This window comes from Lolium rigidum, chromosome 3, assembly GCF_022539505.1.
Source record: "Lolium rigidum isolate FL_2022 chromosome 3, APGP_CSIRO_Lrig_0.1, whole genome shotgun sequence".
NCBI lineage: Eukaryota > Viridiplantae > Streptophyta > Magnoliopsida > Poales > Poaceae > Lolium > Lolium rigidum.
This window is the reverse complement of record NC_061510.1, coordinates 248,756,735-248,772,138: the sequence shown is the minus strand read 5'-3', so window position 1 is coordinate 248,772,138 and position 15,404 is coordinate 248,756,735. Positions and strand designations below refer to the sequence as shown.

At 46.5% G+C, this 15,404-nt stretch overlaps 2 protein-coding genes across 2 annotated transcripts; both read left to right on the top strand.

Moving 5' to 3' along the window:
• Positions 1–3,379: 3,379 nt before the first annotated feature.
• On the top strand, positions 3,380–4,228 carry LOC124699799 (NDR1/HIN1-like protein 13). Its single transcript, XM_047232043.1, has one exon. It carries the CDS (start codon positions 3,380–3,382, stop codon positions 4,226–4,228), a length of 849 nt encoding a protein of 282 aa, XP_047087999.1.
• A 3,155-nt stretch (positions 4,229–7,383) lies between these two features.
• LOC124699280 lies at positions 7,384–8,453 on the top strand. Its single transcript, XM_047231605.1, has 2 exons — positions 7,384–7,958; positions 8,041–8,453. The coding sequence occupies exons 1-2, from the start codon at positions 7,448–7,450 to the stop codon at positions 8,286–8,288; spliced, it is 759 nt and encodes a 252-aa protein (XP_047087561.1). The 5' UTR covers positions 7,384–7,447; the 3' UTR covers positions 8,289–8,453.
• The last annotated feature ends 6,951 nt before the right edge of the window (positions 8,454–15,404 follow it).

Here is a 15,404-nt window from a genome sequence, read left to right as displayed (position 1 = left end):
GTGAATAAAATGTCGCGGAAGGTTCTATGGAAGGTTCTAGAAGGTTCTAGAAAAGTCCGGAAGAAACCACCAAGGAAGGTGGAGTCCACAAGGGACTCCACCCCCCATGGCCGGCCAACCCTAGTGGGGGAGGAGTCCCAAGTGGACTCCCCTTAGGGGCCGGCCACCCCCCACATGGGAGGTGGGAATCCCACCTTTGGGTGGGAGTCCTAGTTGGGCTAGGATTGCCCCCTCCTATGGAAGGATTTGGTTCGGGTCTTATTCGAAGACTTGGACACCACCTCTTGGGGTTCCACCTATATAATGAGGGACAAGGGGGAGGGGGCCGGCCACCTCAAACACCACCAAGGTGGCCGCACCCCTATAGTGGCCGGCGCCCCCTCTCCCCAAACCCTAGCCGCCTCGCTCCTCCACTTCCCGCACGCTTAGCGAAGCTCCGCCGGACTTCTCCACCACCACCGACACCACGCCGTCGTGCTGTCGGATTCAAGAGGAGCTACTACTTCCGCTGCCCGCCGGAACGGGGAGGTGGACGTCGTCTTCATCAACAACCGAACGTGTGACCGAGTACGGAGGTGCTGCCCGTTCGTGGCGCCGGAACCGATCGTGATCAAGATCTTCTACGCGCTTTTGCAAGCGGCAAGTGAACGTCTACCGCAGCAACAAGAGCCTCATCTTGTAGGCTTTGGAATCTCTTCAAGGGTGAGACTCGATACCCCCTCGTTGCTACCGTCTTCTAGATTGCATCTTGGCTTGGATTGCGTGTTCGCGGTAGGAAAATTTTTGTTTTCTATGCTACGTTATCCTACACCGACTGCTTTAATGACTGACTCGGTCTCGGTCTACCCTTAACGAACAAAAATGAAAGATTGGCTTGATTTATTACATTCTCATGAGCGCTCGTGAGCTGCTAGATAAGCTCGTTAAGAAGTTGGACACATGCCAAAATTCTAGGCACCTTTGCTGCATGTCTTTAAGAAGTCGATGAGACAAGAGTTAGCGATGAGATTTGGTGATTTCGCTCATTAGATCGCTCAAATACGCCAATAGGGCAGTCTCAATCAAGCTCGGGAAATATTGGGTTGTTTTGGCCGGCTCAATAAGATGGACTTTAAATTAATAAGCTTATTGACCAACTCGTGAGACCAACTTTAACTCATTAACGAGTCAAAAAGAAATACCCGGCCTGTTTTGTTATTAAAACGAGTCGAGCAAACCAGCGCTCATTGAGCACATCAAGGTTTGAGCTTTATCCCCAACACTACCGGTGCAGGTAGCCCCCTTGTTTGCTCGCATCCTAGGTTTCCCTTTCCCTGCGTTCGAAGGGTTTCTTTTCAAGTGATGGCAACTCCTCTAGCGGTTGGTGTGTGAACGTCCCAAGATTCCCTCCTTCCTCCCGGATATAAGGGAAGAAAGCTCGAATTACTAATTAAGTTGGCCGTGGTTTGTATTTGACTTTGCATACCTGCTGCCCACAGCATATATATAATGCATGCATGCTGGTTTGTTGCAATATTGAGAGGGACCGACGGTTTCTTGTCACGTCAAGGCAAGGCTCTAGCGGAGCATTTTACAATTGATGATATATGTTCCACCAAAGATGCGCGCGTGTTTGTTTGGTGCAACTTTACATGGTCAAGAATGCTATGTTCGTAGCATGCATGCTCATGCTCATGCTCACACGTTTTTTCTACTTTAGTCGGGTTTCCCTTTGGTTGTTTTTGAACGCGTAGCTTGCACACAAGGATCTAGCAACTACGCTCATCTTTAAAAATAAGGACCTACTACGTTGTGTATCTAGCCATGGGTGGTTGTTTCCTTTAGCACGTACGAAATTCCTCGTCTGTTGGCAAAATCCCACGAGGACCACGACCGATCGATTCTATCATATAGTATTTTCTAAAATCACGACACTTATTATAAATCGGAAGGAGTATATCTCATTGTGTTCCTGCTACACTAGTGCTTTTTCTCCTGCAGGGATACCAACCATTTATGTGCAAACAACCTACTTAGCCTGATAATATATTTTCATCGGGATGCATGCGCGTTGGAATTGTGCTAAAGAGTTGTCAACGGCGTTTTTCACTTTGGTGCATATGACAAAAATCTTACGCATGCATCTCTACATCAAGTGCTCATGAAGTTGTTCCGAGAAAAAAACAAAATAAAAAAATCGGTGGCATGTGCAAAGAAAAAGGAGCCAAAATTCATGCTAAAATAAAGACATAAAGCTTGTTGCGATGCATTTCTTTTGTTTCAGTACCCCTTCTTCTTCGGGAACTTTCTACCTCCCTCTGTTGCGAAGCTTTTTCCCACATAACAATGTCCGATGAAAACCTTTGGTCATCATTGTGCTTCCATCGTTTGCAATTGTAAAATGTCTTGGCAATTCAATTTAAACTGGCAATCTTTGACCATTAGATTTCTGAACTTTATATCGGGCAAACGATTAAAATTTAAGTCTTGTGAATAGAACATATCCTGAATTGTTACAACATACGATGGATGGCAACTTCCATTTCTTTGGTTCCACGTGGCAAGTTGTCCGGGCCCACATCGAATTTTCCCCAGCAACTTTTATCGACAGCCTTAGATTTTTGTACAAGATGATGGATGTATGTAAAATTGTGAACACGACACAAGCTCCTCATCGATCACTAGACACAAGGACCAAACTTACTACAAGCAGTACAGGACAAGATGAGACATAGAGTAGAGTGGAGGCACCGTCGCACACTAGTAAAATCACTTCACGTTTTGGAACATTGGTCAAATTCCCCTCTGAATATTCAGGTCTCTGTCCGGGCTCCAAAATTTTACCCCAAGTTTACCCATATTTTCGCTTATTTTTTTTACAACTCCGGACGCTTCCTTCCGTGCCAATTAATTAGTGGATCGAGTATCACATGGCGCGAGTTAAACAAGATGACGCGTCACTTTGCATTCAGAACCTTGATCAAGTATACCCATGTTTTAATTTCTGACGCTGTCTTCTTACATGACGACGATCGACGACGACTATGCATAGCTTAACGTACCGATCAAATGTTGCGCGTTAGTTGATGAAAAGCGAAGTTGTTTCGCGCGCCAGGGAAAAAGAAAACGAAATCAAACGGCCCCACGCCGCCAACTCCAACTTCTTTCCGTCGTCTCGTCTCAAAAGTGGCGCGAAGGAGAAGCTAAAATAACAGCGTCAGGTTTGAACTGCGTGAGGCGACCGTTTCCCACGTGTCCCTTTCGTCCCCAACGCGCTCTCCCTCCGACCTATACATAGCTAGCTAGACCCAGCAAGCAGCTCAGCTCACACTCCGCCTGCTCCCCGTACATCTTCCTCAGCTCGAGCTCACAGCGACCGACCGACCAAGCTCCACCACCCATGGCAGACCGCGTCCACCCCGCGCCGCTGCTCCCGGTCTCCACCCCTCCGCCGGACACCAACCCCGACGCGTCCGCGGAGACCGCGCCGCTGCGGCGCCCGCCATCGCCACCGCTGGCGCCGCCGCCGGGCACGTCGTACATCGTGCACGTGCCCAAGGACCAGGTGCTCCGCGTGCCGCCCCCGGACCGCGCGAGCAGGTACAGCAAGCTCGCCGCGCGCCCGGCGCGGCGCCGCCTCCTCCGCCGCGCCTGCTGCTGTGCCTGCTGCGCGCTCCTCCTCCTGCTGGTCCTCGCCGCGGCCTTCGTCGGCGCGGCCTACCTCGTCTTCCGGCCCCGGGCGCCCGCCTTCTCCGTCGCCTCCCTCTCCCTCGACGCCGCCGCCCTCCTCCTCGGCGGCGGCGCCTCCCCGCCCGTGCGGATCGACGCCGCCGTGCGCGCGGACAACGGCGCCAACCGCAAGGTCGGGGTCGACTACCGCGGCGGCGGCGAGGTCGCCGTCTCCTACTCCGGCGTCCGGCTCGCCGAGGGCCGCTGGCCGGCCTTCTACCAGGCGCCGCGGAACGTGACGGTGGTGGCGATGCCGCTGGCGGGCGGGGGGAGCGGCGGCGTGGCGCTGCTCACGGAGCAGCAGAGGGCGAGCCTGCTGGTGGAGGCGGAGGCGGGCGCCGTGCCGCTCACGGTGGAGGCGCGGGTGCCCGTAAGGGTCAGGCTCGGCAAGGTGCTGCGGACGTGGACGGTCGACGTCTGGGCGCGCTGCGAGGTGACGGTCGACAAGCTGGCCGGCCAGGCGGCGGCCGCCAACAAGGGCTGCACGGTCAAGGTCAAGCCGCTCTGGTGGTGGTGGTGATACCGCCTCACTGGCTGGCGATCCATCGCCTATTCGCCGGCGCTGAATCAGGCCATTTGCCGAGATTTTACTGTTCGGTCGTCACTACTTGTACATGTGAACTGAATTGATTCGTGTGATCTGGAGGCACTTCTTGGATGGATCATGGATGTAAAATGCAATTGGAGACTTGGAGTTGTACATAAGAATTGAGTACGTATATATCAGCAGATCGAGCATTCCGATCAGTTGCAGATGCATCTGACCTTTGAAATTTACTTCATTGCAAAGTACCTTTCTCCTCTGCATAAAGAAATACTACTGTACTGTAGAAAAAATAAAATATGATCGGAAGTTTGTTGTGGCCACAACTCAGGATGTCTTGATGTAATTAACTGGGGTAGCTGAAACTTCTAAATACTCCACTTGTTTGTCGTCAGAAGTAGTGGACGACTAAAACCTCTTTCTGACGGCTAAAACCTCACCAACGACGTGGAAAAACTGATTACTCTGTACGTACGTTCCGCTGCTGGAGAATAGAGGAGCCCGACCAAGTTTGGTCTTATGCAAAAAAGTAAACAGAGGGTCGTTGTTAACCATGGCCGAGTATCACCTGACATCACTCATCCGCTGGTTTCTCAGGTCTAAATACACTCAACGCGCGTGCGCGGCGTAGCTGTATGCATGCTAATTCAGAATTTTGGGGGCCAACGCAGCAGTCCGTTTATTAAAGATGGAAGAAAATTGCACTTTCCATCGACCTCAGTATAAAACGATGCGCATAGTCAATAGACCAAATTTTAGATTCTTTATTTATTTTTTATTTAAAATGCAGCCGCATATCAGACACGAGCAAGTAGAAAACGCCAGACCTAGTCGAGCGCAGTCACCTTCATTTACAGCATATAGGTTCAGCATTTTTTCATATTGGTAAAAATACTCGTATTTACCTAACAATTTACCTAACCTCATTGGGTTCAGCTCATCCCAATGTCAACCTTGTTGGCTTTGTCCCTCCTCGTTGAGAAGGTAACCCGACAAAATTACTTCCTTCGTTCAAAATTACTTTGTGTTTTAGATCTTGTCAAAGTAAGTATATTTTCATATTATATGTATATGTATAGGTATAATGTATATTGATACTTTTTATATTAATATTTGAAACATTGTAAAGTTTGACTTTAACTAAACCTAAAACGCGAAGTGAATAAAAATAGAGGGAGTAGCTAAGATCGGCTCGAGTAGATGACAACGACATGACACGCCTCTTAAGTATGATTTTAAAATCATAGGAGAAATAGGAAACTGCGGGATATTCATAAAAATGCATGTACGAAACATAGGATTGAAAAATATATGAACTCTACTAACTTGGTTGTTTGGTTTATAGTAACAGGAAAGGACACATGATTCCTAACGAACATGGTTGAATCAAGGTCAAATCACATGAGAAAGTATAATTCGGATGTTAGTATGCCACTTGAGACCTCGGTATAATTCTACTTGCGTAGAAATTTGAAAAGGAGGTACAAGTGAATTCTAAAATTTCTGCATTTTTTCTTTAATACTGAGATCAAAGGATTTTTTTTCGGTTTCCTTTGTTTCCTTTGCTCAATTATTTCAAACCAAACAAATAAATAGTGCCACCGAATGAAAGTTTCTTATTTTTAGGTTATTCCTCCACTTTTCATTTGAACCAAGGATAACACATGAATAGAAAAATAGAGAAATCCCATAGGTTTCGCTATGCAAAACAAAGGGTAGTTGTTTGGATGAAATACACACGAAAAACATCCCAATCCTACGCACATGAATCAAATTCCTATGAAATTGGGATGTTTGGTACCACCATAATCCATGAAAAAATCCTAAGAATGAAATCCTAGAAAATTCGTATGAAATTTCTACAATCCAAAGAGGGCTCTAGAGTTTTTTCTGTACAAGAAACTAAATCGTTAGCAAAAGGTTGACTTTCACGAATGTCTCTTTTAGCGGACCCTACTCATGACAAGTGTCGTGTTCTCCTACACCAACGCTCTTTGTCCACCACTTAACATAAGGTTAATGCAAAGTGAGGATAATGAATGAGTGTGAGAGAAGACACAAGAGGGTCGGAGGTCTTAGTTTTTGTGGGTTTTAGAGAAACAGAATTTGAAAATAAAATATTTTAAGAACCATCCATCCAAATTACGAACCGTTTGCACTTGGCATCTTCTCGCGTCGAGATCATCAAAACTATATCCCATATTAATAGTTTTCAGAAAACTTTTTATATTTTGAAAACCACTGTAGTTTTAGTTAGATTTTTGTGCACGTGTACTAGAGTTTTAGTATAGTTGTACTCCGCCTTTTAGGGTATTTTGTACTCTCGTATGTAGTGCACTTGTACTTTTGTACTTTGTCGAACTTGTAAGTGCGCCCACAATGCATTTACAAATGTGCATTTGCTGATACTTTGAGGTACGCCCGCAGTGAACTTCGAAATACATTGGTGCGGCACTTGAAAGTATGCTGCTATGTATTCTCAAGTACGCTCATGTTGCATTTGGAAGTATGCATGCCAGCGCGTTGCAAATTGGAAGCACGCTCACGCTGAGAACGCTACGCTGCAACACGTGTTAGCACGACAGCTCTCTATGCTGTATGAACAGATCTTTGGGAGGATCGACCTTTTACTAGTGGTATCTTATAAGAAAGACGGGTGTCCCTCCCTATTCTCCGCTTATAAGCGACGCTTCCTTGCATGTAGCAGTTCTGCTTTATGGGCTGCACCAATGCGGCCTAATAACAAGTAAGGTTTTTCTTTTTTTCTCTTTAGATTTAAAAATGATTAAATATAAAATGGTTGAATCTAAAGAAAGTTTAAACTTAAAAAGTGTTCAGGTTATAAAAGGTTAAAATTTTAAAGATGTTACGAGTAATTTTTTTGAAAAAAAAATCAAAACTGAAAATTTTTGAACTTGAAAAAGATCAGGTAAGAAAGTTAAAGCACTTACCATTAGAAACTGAAGAAGAAAAAAAATAAGAAAACGGCACCACCTCGCTAACAAGCCGGTCCAGTAGATATTTTTGCTGTTTACATCTTTTTTCTTGTTTTTCAAACGAGTACACCTTTGTGTGGTTGACCAGCGACGGCACCGCCGTCCACACATGCCCACGGGCTCACTGTTGTGCCGTGACACGACGAACCTCTGTTCCTTTCCACGGCGGTGGTGCCCGCTCACTCCGGCCGCCTCCGCCATGTACGCCCTGGCGCCGCCGCCTCGCGCGCCCACGGGATCGCCCGCCGCGGCGGCGTACTCCGTTCGCCCACACATCCTCCACCGCCTCCACCGCCGTCGCCGAGGCGCCGACCTGCGCTGCCGCCGGCGCCTCCTCACTGCTCGGGGCGAGCGCCCGTCTCCCGATGACGAGGACGAGGACGAGCAGGAGCCGGCCGGGTTCGACGCGGCGGTGGCGCTGTTCAACGGCGGGGAGTACTACGCGTGCCACGACGTGGTGGAGGAGCTCTGGTACAGCGCCGAGGACCCCGCGCGGACGCTCCTCCACGGCGTCCTCCAGTGCGCCGTCGGCTTCCACCACCTCTTCAACCGGAACCACCGCGGCGCCATGATGGAGCTCGGGGAGGGCCTCTGCAAGCTCCGCCGCCTGCGCCTCGAGGACGACGACCAAGGCCCCTTCTCTCGATTCCGGGACGAGGTCGCCGCCGTGCTCAGCTTCATCTACCGCACCCAGAAGGAGCTCGCCGCATGTACGCCAGCCACACCCATCCACCCACCATGAACCATTCATTTCCAGTTCTGAAGCCATTCCGTATCCGTTTGTCTCTGCAGGCACGGACGAGCTGTGCTTGGCCATGGACGGCTCCGCGACCTCGTACCAGCTGCTCGGCGACTTCGCCGCCGGGCAACGCCTGTACCGGCTGGGAGCCGACGCCAACGGCGTCCCAAGCATCGTCTTCTCCGGCGGGGCGTCCAGCGACCAGAGTACCCCGCAGGCCGCCGCGGCAATCGTGAAACTCCCGGCGCTGCATGCCACGGAGAAGCATCTCACGGCGTTGCAGCGCGCGCACGAATACTAGTGGCGAGTCGCACGCACCAGATTGACTCGACGGCAACATGTACACGAATCAGTTCCACGAAAATTTGTATACACAAAATCGATAGCTTAATATAGTCACGAATCAGTTCGACCAGAATTTGTATAGACAAAATCGATAGCTTAATATAGTGATTTTTCTCTGGAATCATAACCAAAATAATATAGAACCAACCTATAATTGTATGGTTAGGAGGACACGTTTTATCACAAATCAAACTCTAGATTTGACACTTTGATGTCTTAAAAAAGATGAAATATTCGACCCGGACGTTTGGAACCTGGGTGTGCGTGCACCCGTTTACGAAAAGTTCAAAAAATGTTATTTAAAATTTTTCAAAAAAATGTGAAGTAAATTTTTGCATGTACATATTATGTTGATACTTACTCGTGTAAGTTTTCACAAAAAATACCATTGTGTGTGACCTGCATAAAAATGATAAAATGTCCAAATGAGAATAGTGAACAGGAATTTGTACTATTCACAGGAATAGGAATTTGCATTTTGTCATTTTTGTGTAGGTCACATACAATGGTATTTTTCCGTGAAAACACACACGAGTAAGTATCAACATAGTATATACATGCAAAATTTTACTTCACATTTTTTGAAACTTTTAAATAGCATTATTTTGAACTTTACGTAAATGGGTGCGCGCGTACCCAGGTTCCATTCACCATTTCCGATGAAATATTCTGTTATAAAAGGTAACGTTCCCGTTGATAGAAAGACGAATGTGGTAACTTGGTCAATCTTAAGACCCTCAAGGTTAATTCTTAAACTTGGTCTTTCAAAGGTAGGGTAAGATGTGTGTGCGTTCATAGGGAGAAATATATGCACATATTATGAGCGTCTGTGGTACATAAAAAAAATTGTACATCAGGCCAATTCACCACTTCTTCAATCACCTCCCCTAATCCATGTCGATATCATCCAAACTTTACATTTGACGATTCAAATATAATATGAAAACTCCACGGTGGCTCCCTCTTGAGTATCCCAAGCACCGTACGCACATTGTATATTTGTATACCACTGCCCCGGAATACAAAATTCATTTTAAAGGAATACAAATGTTATGTTCAAATGAGTCCTCAACATGGCAACATCGGTTCCTTTGTTTCACCATCTCGTGGAAATTACCAGCAAAGTCCATGTGATTGCTTCTCGATCCGGGACCAAATAATCGTATTTGCATCTTCTTATAATGATAAATTAATAATCTTTCACTTGATCTACTATGCATGTTGACGAGAGTGCTCCTCGGCAATACTCACTTTTAGGGGCTTAGGGTTGACGGAATCCTGCAGGCTAACACGAGACATCGGATACCAAACAAACGGGGAGAGAGATTTACCCAGGTTTGGGACCCTCGATGAGGTAAAACCCTTACTTCATGCTTATCTGATCTTGATTATTGAAACTATCGGGTTACAATGGGGTAGCCGAAGACTTCGACTATGATCTCGTCGAGAGACTAAGATTTCTGATGACCTAACTCTAGACTTGCGGTGGTTATGGCTACGGTGATTGTGTGTCCCTCGGCAGACCCTCTCCTGGCCCTTATATTGCGAGCCAGGTCTCAAGAGTTCTATCCGGGTTCGACTAGGTTACAAAGAGTTCTACATCTAAACTTTCCTTGTTTCTTCGTCTTCTTGCCTTGTTCGTCAAGAATCCTTCTTTGGAACCGACATAACGGCCACCTTGGTCGGTGGACAATCTTCATGGGCCCCTAGTTGGGCCGTAGGAGGTAGCTTTTAATCCTAGTTACCCGAAGGGTAATGCCACATCAGTAGCCCCGAGTGACTGGTCGAAGAAGCTTCGGGCAGGGACTAAAATTGTCTTTTGTTGATCATTCACAATTGTCGGAAGATCTTGACTTCTTTGAAACAGAAACATCCTTTTTATCGGGTGCGCTTCCAGCGCTCCCGATGGGAGTAGCTCCCGAGTCTAGGGACGGGTGCTTGCAACCGTGCGTAGACTCAAGTTGTACTACTCGAATGTTTTTATGATGTCGATGTTTTCTGCAAACTGTCGTGGTCATCCAATACCTTGTTTATATCGGGTCTTCAATACCTTCGATAATAGGTCATGCCTGTTGATAGTACGTAAAGGATTTTAAGTAGCGTGCCTAGTTTTACTCGATAAATCGATGCTGGTTAACTACCGATGGCAAAAACAACGTTACTCTACTCAGAATCAAGTCCCCGGGCATGATTCTGGAGATAACTTGAAATCTTCGAGTCCTTATCCTTTTATCGGGTGCGCGTCCAGCGCTCCCGTTGGGAGTAGCCCCCGAGTCTAGGAACGGATGCTTGCAAACGTGCGTAGACTCAAGTCAAGCAACTCGACGTTTTAATTTCCTTCGGATGCTTCATGACGAGTCGATACCTTCTATGACATCATCAATGACATTGCCACTGTGGCGGTTCGATTGACGGGACGTGACCTGATGGGCCCACCCTATTTCTGCGCGGTCAGTTAGGAAATGACTAGTCCTTGTGCATTGACCGAGGTGCCTCCTCGATTTCTGCGCGTAGTGAAAGTAATGGGCCGCCGGTTTTAACTCTCCTTCCGGACACGTGTACGACTGGATCCTTGCCCATCTTCCCACGATTGTCAAAGTAACAGCCACGATCTCTAGTCATTCCCTGTTATAAATAGGGGACCTTTTCCTGTTTTCACTTTTTACGCCTCCATACTGCTCATCTTCTTCCTTGCCTCCTGTTTGCCATTGCCTCTGCCTTCACGAGTTCAACGACCATGGGCAAGAAGAAGGGAACCGCCGGCTCTAGCGCTACTGCAAGCGCGGCCAAGGTCGGTCTTGACTGGTCTGCTTCCACCATCTCCAAGCGTGAGGAGAACAAGATGAGGTCGCACCGCCTCATCTCATCTGTCGAATCTGACTTTGTTCATCCAGGTTCTGCCTCTCGCCATACGCCTCCAAAAGGCTTTATTGTTATGTTTGCTGCTTTTCTGTTTCGCGGGCTTTCTCTCCCTGCCCACGAATTTCTCTATTCTCTCATCTTCTTCTACGGGATTCAACTTTGGCAGCTGACTCCCAATCTGAAAACTCTACGGTGGCTCCCTCTTGAGTACCCCAAGCACCGTACGCACATTGTATACCACTGACCGGAATACAAAATTCATTTTGAAGGAAATACAAATGTTATGTTCAAATGAGTCCTCAACATGGAAACATCGGTTCCTTTGTTTCACCATCTCGTGGAAATTGCCAGCAAAGTCCAAGTAATTGCTTCTCGGGACCAAATAATTGTATTTGAATCTTCTTATATATAGTGATATAAATTAATAATCTTTCACTTGATCTACTATGCATGTAATGTCCCTCCTCTTCATAGACTTCATCAAAGTTGATGAAGTTCTTTCTCGCATATTGTTCAGTAGTAACAACTAGTTCAATGCATGTGCTTCACCACGGCATCTAAGGGTGTGTTTGGTAGCCCGGGGCAACCGAGAATTACTATCTCCTCTGGCACATGATGACCCTAGATAAGTTGGAATGAGATAAGATATTGTTTGGTAGCACATGTATGAGTTGAGATGAGTTGAGGTGAGATGTTGTTTGGTAGCACATGTATGAGTTGAGATAAGATTTTAGCACTAACTCAATATTTAAACAAAGTAGAGACTATATCTAAATATAAAATACACATATTACAAAACACACATTGATCCAATATTTCAAAAAAAAATCAGTTATTCAATATTCACAAGGTGCAGGTTTTTTGAAAAAAGACCCTAAAATAGTGTCAAAAAAATTGATCGGGTCCTCCTAGATCCTGGAGCTCGATCCGCAAACCATGGAGCAGCATCGGCCGGGTCGGCGGCGGCCAAGGGCGGGGCGGGGCAGGGCGGCCGGCCAAGGTAGGGGCGGGTGCGGCCGGCGGCCGCCGCGACTAGGGGAGGGGTGGCAAGCAGGGCGGGGCTGCGGCCAGGGAGGCCTAGGCCGGCGAGCCAGGGGATGGGCTATTGGAGATTTCTGTCGGCGAGCTCACTGTTCCGGTGGCCAGGGGAGGGGCGGTGGGAGGTAGGCCGCGTCAAGGAGATCCGATTCCCGGGGCCATGGTTCGCCGGTGAGGATATCTACGTCGAGGCGGTCATGTCGACGAGATCCGCGTTGGTCCCCGGCGAGCATCCAGGGGAGGAGCACCAGATGAAGAGCGGTGGTCTGCACCATGGGAGGGGCGCCAGGGGAGAGGCGGCGGCCTGCGCCAGGGGAGTGGTGCGGCCTGCGCCGGTGAAGTGCTCAAGTGCGGCGGTTGTGTGCAGGAAAGGGGTTGTGAAGCTCGATTTGAGCTTCACAACCCGGCTTGGCTGAGGGGCGATTTTTGTACGAGGTGGGCTATGCTCAGACGTACTCACCAGGGCTAACAAACACATAACAAACACATGTATGTCTAAAAATCTCGGTTGAGATGAAATTTTCTGAGTGGCTCCGCGCTACCAAACACGCCCTAATTTTTTTTCATTATCAGACATGTACATGATGCACAAAAATATTCAATGATATAAATATACATATGTGATTTTTGAAGCAACATAATCATGTAATCCTTAGACTCATGTCTCAGTGAATCATATTACAACTACTTATATTTTCAGACGGGTAAAAAAATTCTAACCATAACATGTCTTTGAATAAAATATTAATGTGAAATACACCAATATTAGTACATGTACATGCAATTGAAGCTCTAGTTAAAATATCGGGCTATTGCGGATAGCTGCGGCGATTTCTGAAGCTACGAAAGGCTATAGATGGGCTATAGCACAGCTAAGGCCGCCGTACAACCGATTTTCTAAATACTGAGAAAAATTATGTGTTCAGATGTTTGAAGGATATAAAATTCATTGAAAAAAGTGTAGAAGAATTGAGGGTATTGTAAAAAAAAGGACCTTGAGTGCCAATATCAGCCTGTCTCATTTTCTCTTTAATCTAGTTGTTGAAGTATTGAGTAAGATGATTCAACAAGATTACATAGCTAGGGTGATTGTTGGCTCTTCACATTCTGGCATCTAGTGTTTCTATTCTCGAACATGCTAACGACTTATCTTATACATACAAGACATGGTATATACCACTCATCTTAAACTTACTAGATATAAATGTGCGCCTTGGCGCACGACCCCGTGGAGCTCATGCCAATGTCTATCTCTAATAACGATGATGAAGGAGCTACCAACATATGACACCATTCAACTGTTTTTGTATTGAAATTCCAAACATATTAGATTCGGTGCAAAATAATATGATGATTAGATCCCAGGCGTAATAATACAGTGCAATGAGGAAACAGTCTATATAAAGTAGACCACCACAGGATCAGCCGACAATTTATACATACCCCTGGGCACATTCCAAGATTATTAGCACGTTTTAAAATGCTATATTGAACAAATATAGAAATCAATCATGTGCAAACAGCAAATGAAGAATAAGCAACTATCCATTTCTAAAACTTCTTTGTATCAAATACATGGAAATGATATACAGTTAATATTACATGGTATCCTTGCATTTAATTCTCGACACCAGAATAGGAACATCTACCTAAAAACTTGCAATTGGAGACATGTTTCCGAGGTGTCCTGCTGCAGCGACGTAAAACACCAGAACTGGAACATCTACCAGACATTTAGCACCACATATGCTGGCAATACCACGTGGTCGAAGATTGATCCCCTGCGAATGCTGATATTTAAGAATAGTCTAGCCATAAACATAATCAAAGTGGAATCCTACACAGATAATAACCCGTAGAAAGGAACATTCTCGAATAAAAAAGTCTCCAAACAATATCTTCAGCTATTTATAGTCTGGAATATCCTCATAATTATACTTGTAGCTTAATTATCATCCTACTTACCACCCAGATACCAAACACGCATATCCAAAAAAGCAAAGAAAGGGGAGTGTCATGTGTTACCTGGTACTACTCTCGTCAGAGTGGGTCTCAAGATGGAGTGCAGGCCTTAATGAGGCAAGGGAGGTGATCACACAAGTGTGTGGTATATGCTGTGTATTCACTGTCCACAACCAAATTCAGTTGGCTAACAGCTGTTCTAGATGATCTGACCCACAAAATAAAAAATTGAACCTCCAGAAATACCAGAAGCTGGGTGGAAGTCGCCAATGCAGTGATAGTAGATAAAATAGCACTCGCTTGGTCGCTCAGCTGTCTTTCCACCCAACCCAAGAGCTTGTTCATACGCGCACAACATCGCAATGGTTGGGCGAGGCACTGGCCTTCCAACCCGCCCAAGTTGGACACCCCGCGGAGCGAATTTCTGGGTGTCTCACCGGGGTCTTGTCCCCTAGTAAAATTTTGCAGGTGCCTCATTTTCCGTCCACAAGCCACAAGAGAGTACGACGTGCCCGTCGTTCCTGAAGCACTGCTTCAGAAGTCTCTTAGGACGTGTTGGGTGCTGGTCCTGAAACTTGGCTCCGCTAATGATGGCAGCATACGCAAGATGAGGGACAGTGGTCACAGTGACATAGGCATCCCCAATGGGCCTGCCGAAGATGGTACCCGGGGTTTATTGAAGGCCCAAGACTCGAAGGATAAGAAGATTCGGAAGCCCAATTAGTGTTAAGGAAAGATAGAGTTGTATTAGGAAATATAAACTTGTAATCTTGCGGGAGGAGTACGAAACCCTCCCGGACTCTGTAAACTTGTGTATTACGAAAACCCTTGGCTCCACCTCCTATATAAGGGGGAGTCGAGGGAGGAAGAGAGGATCGAATCTATTGTCAACAGAACCCTAGTTTTTACAATCAGCGAGTACTTTTCGGCTGAAAACTTCGAGATCTACTTGCCCTCTACTTCCAGCAAAACCCTAGTCTACAATCTGTAGGCATTGACAAGTTAATCCTTTGTCACACATGCAAGGGAGAAGAGAACACATCCCAACCTGTATATCCATGAATTTCAGTGAGTGAGCAAATAATTTGGGATGGCGGCATCCGCAAGATAACAAAATGAATGTGAATAAAGTAAACATGTTTATCATGTGCTTTTAACAATATCTCAAAGTAAAATAATTAGGGAAATATTGTGCCGCACAATAACTCCA

Excerpts from the sequence above, each read along its gene's own strand:
- LOC124699799 (XM_047232043.1), top strand. The coding sequence starts at position 3,380 with ATGGCAGACCGCGTCCACCCCGCGCCGCTGCTCCCGGTCTCCACCCCT.
- LOC124699280 (XM_047231605.1), top strand. The coding sequence starts at position 7,448 with ATGTACGCCCTGGCGCCGCCGCCTCGCGCGCCCACGGGATCGCCCGCC. Across the intron at positions 7,959-8,040 it reads CCAGAAGGAGCTCGCCGCAT|GCACGGACGAGCTGTGCTTG; the intron begins GTACGCCAGCCA and ends TTGTCTCTGCAG.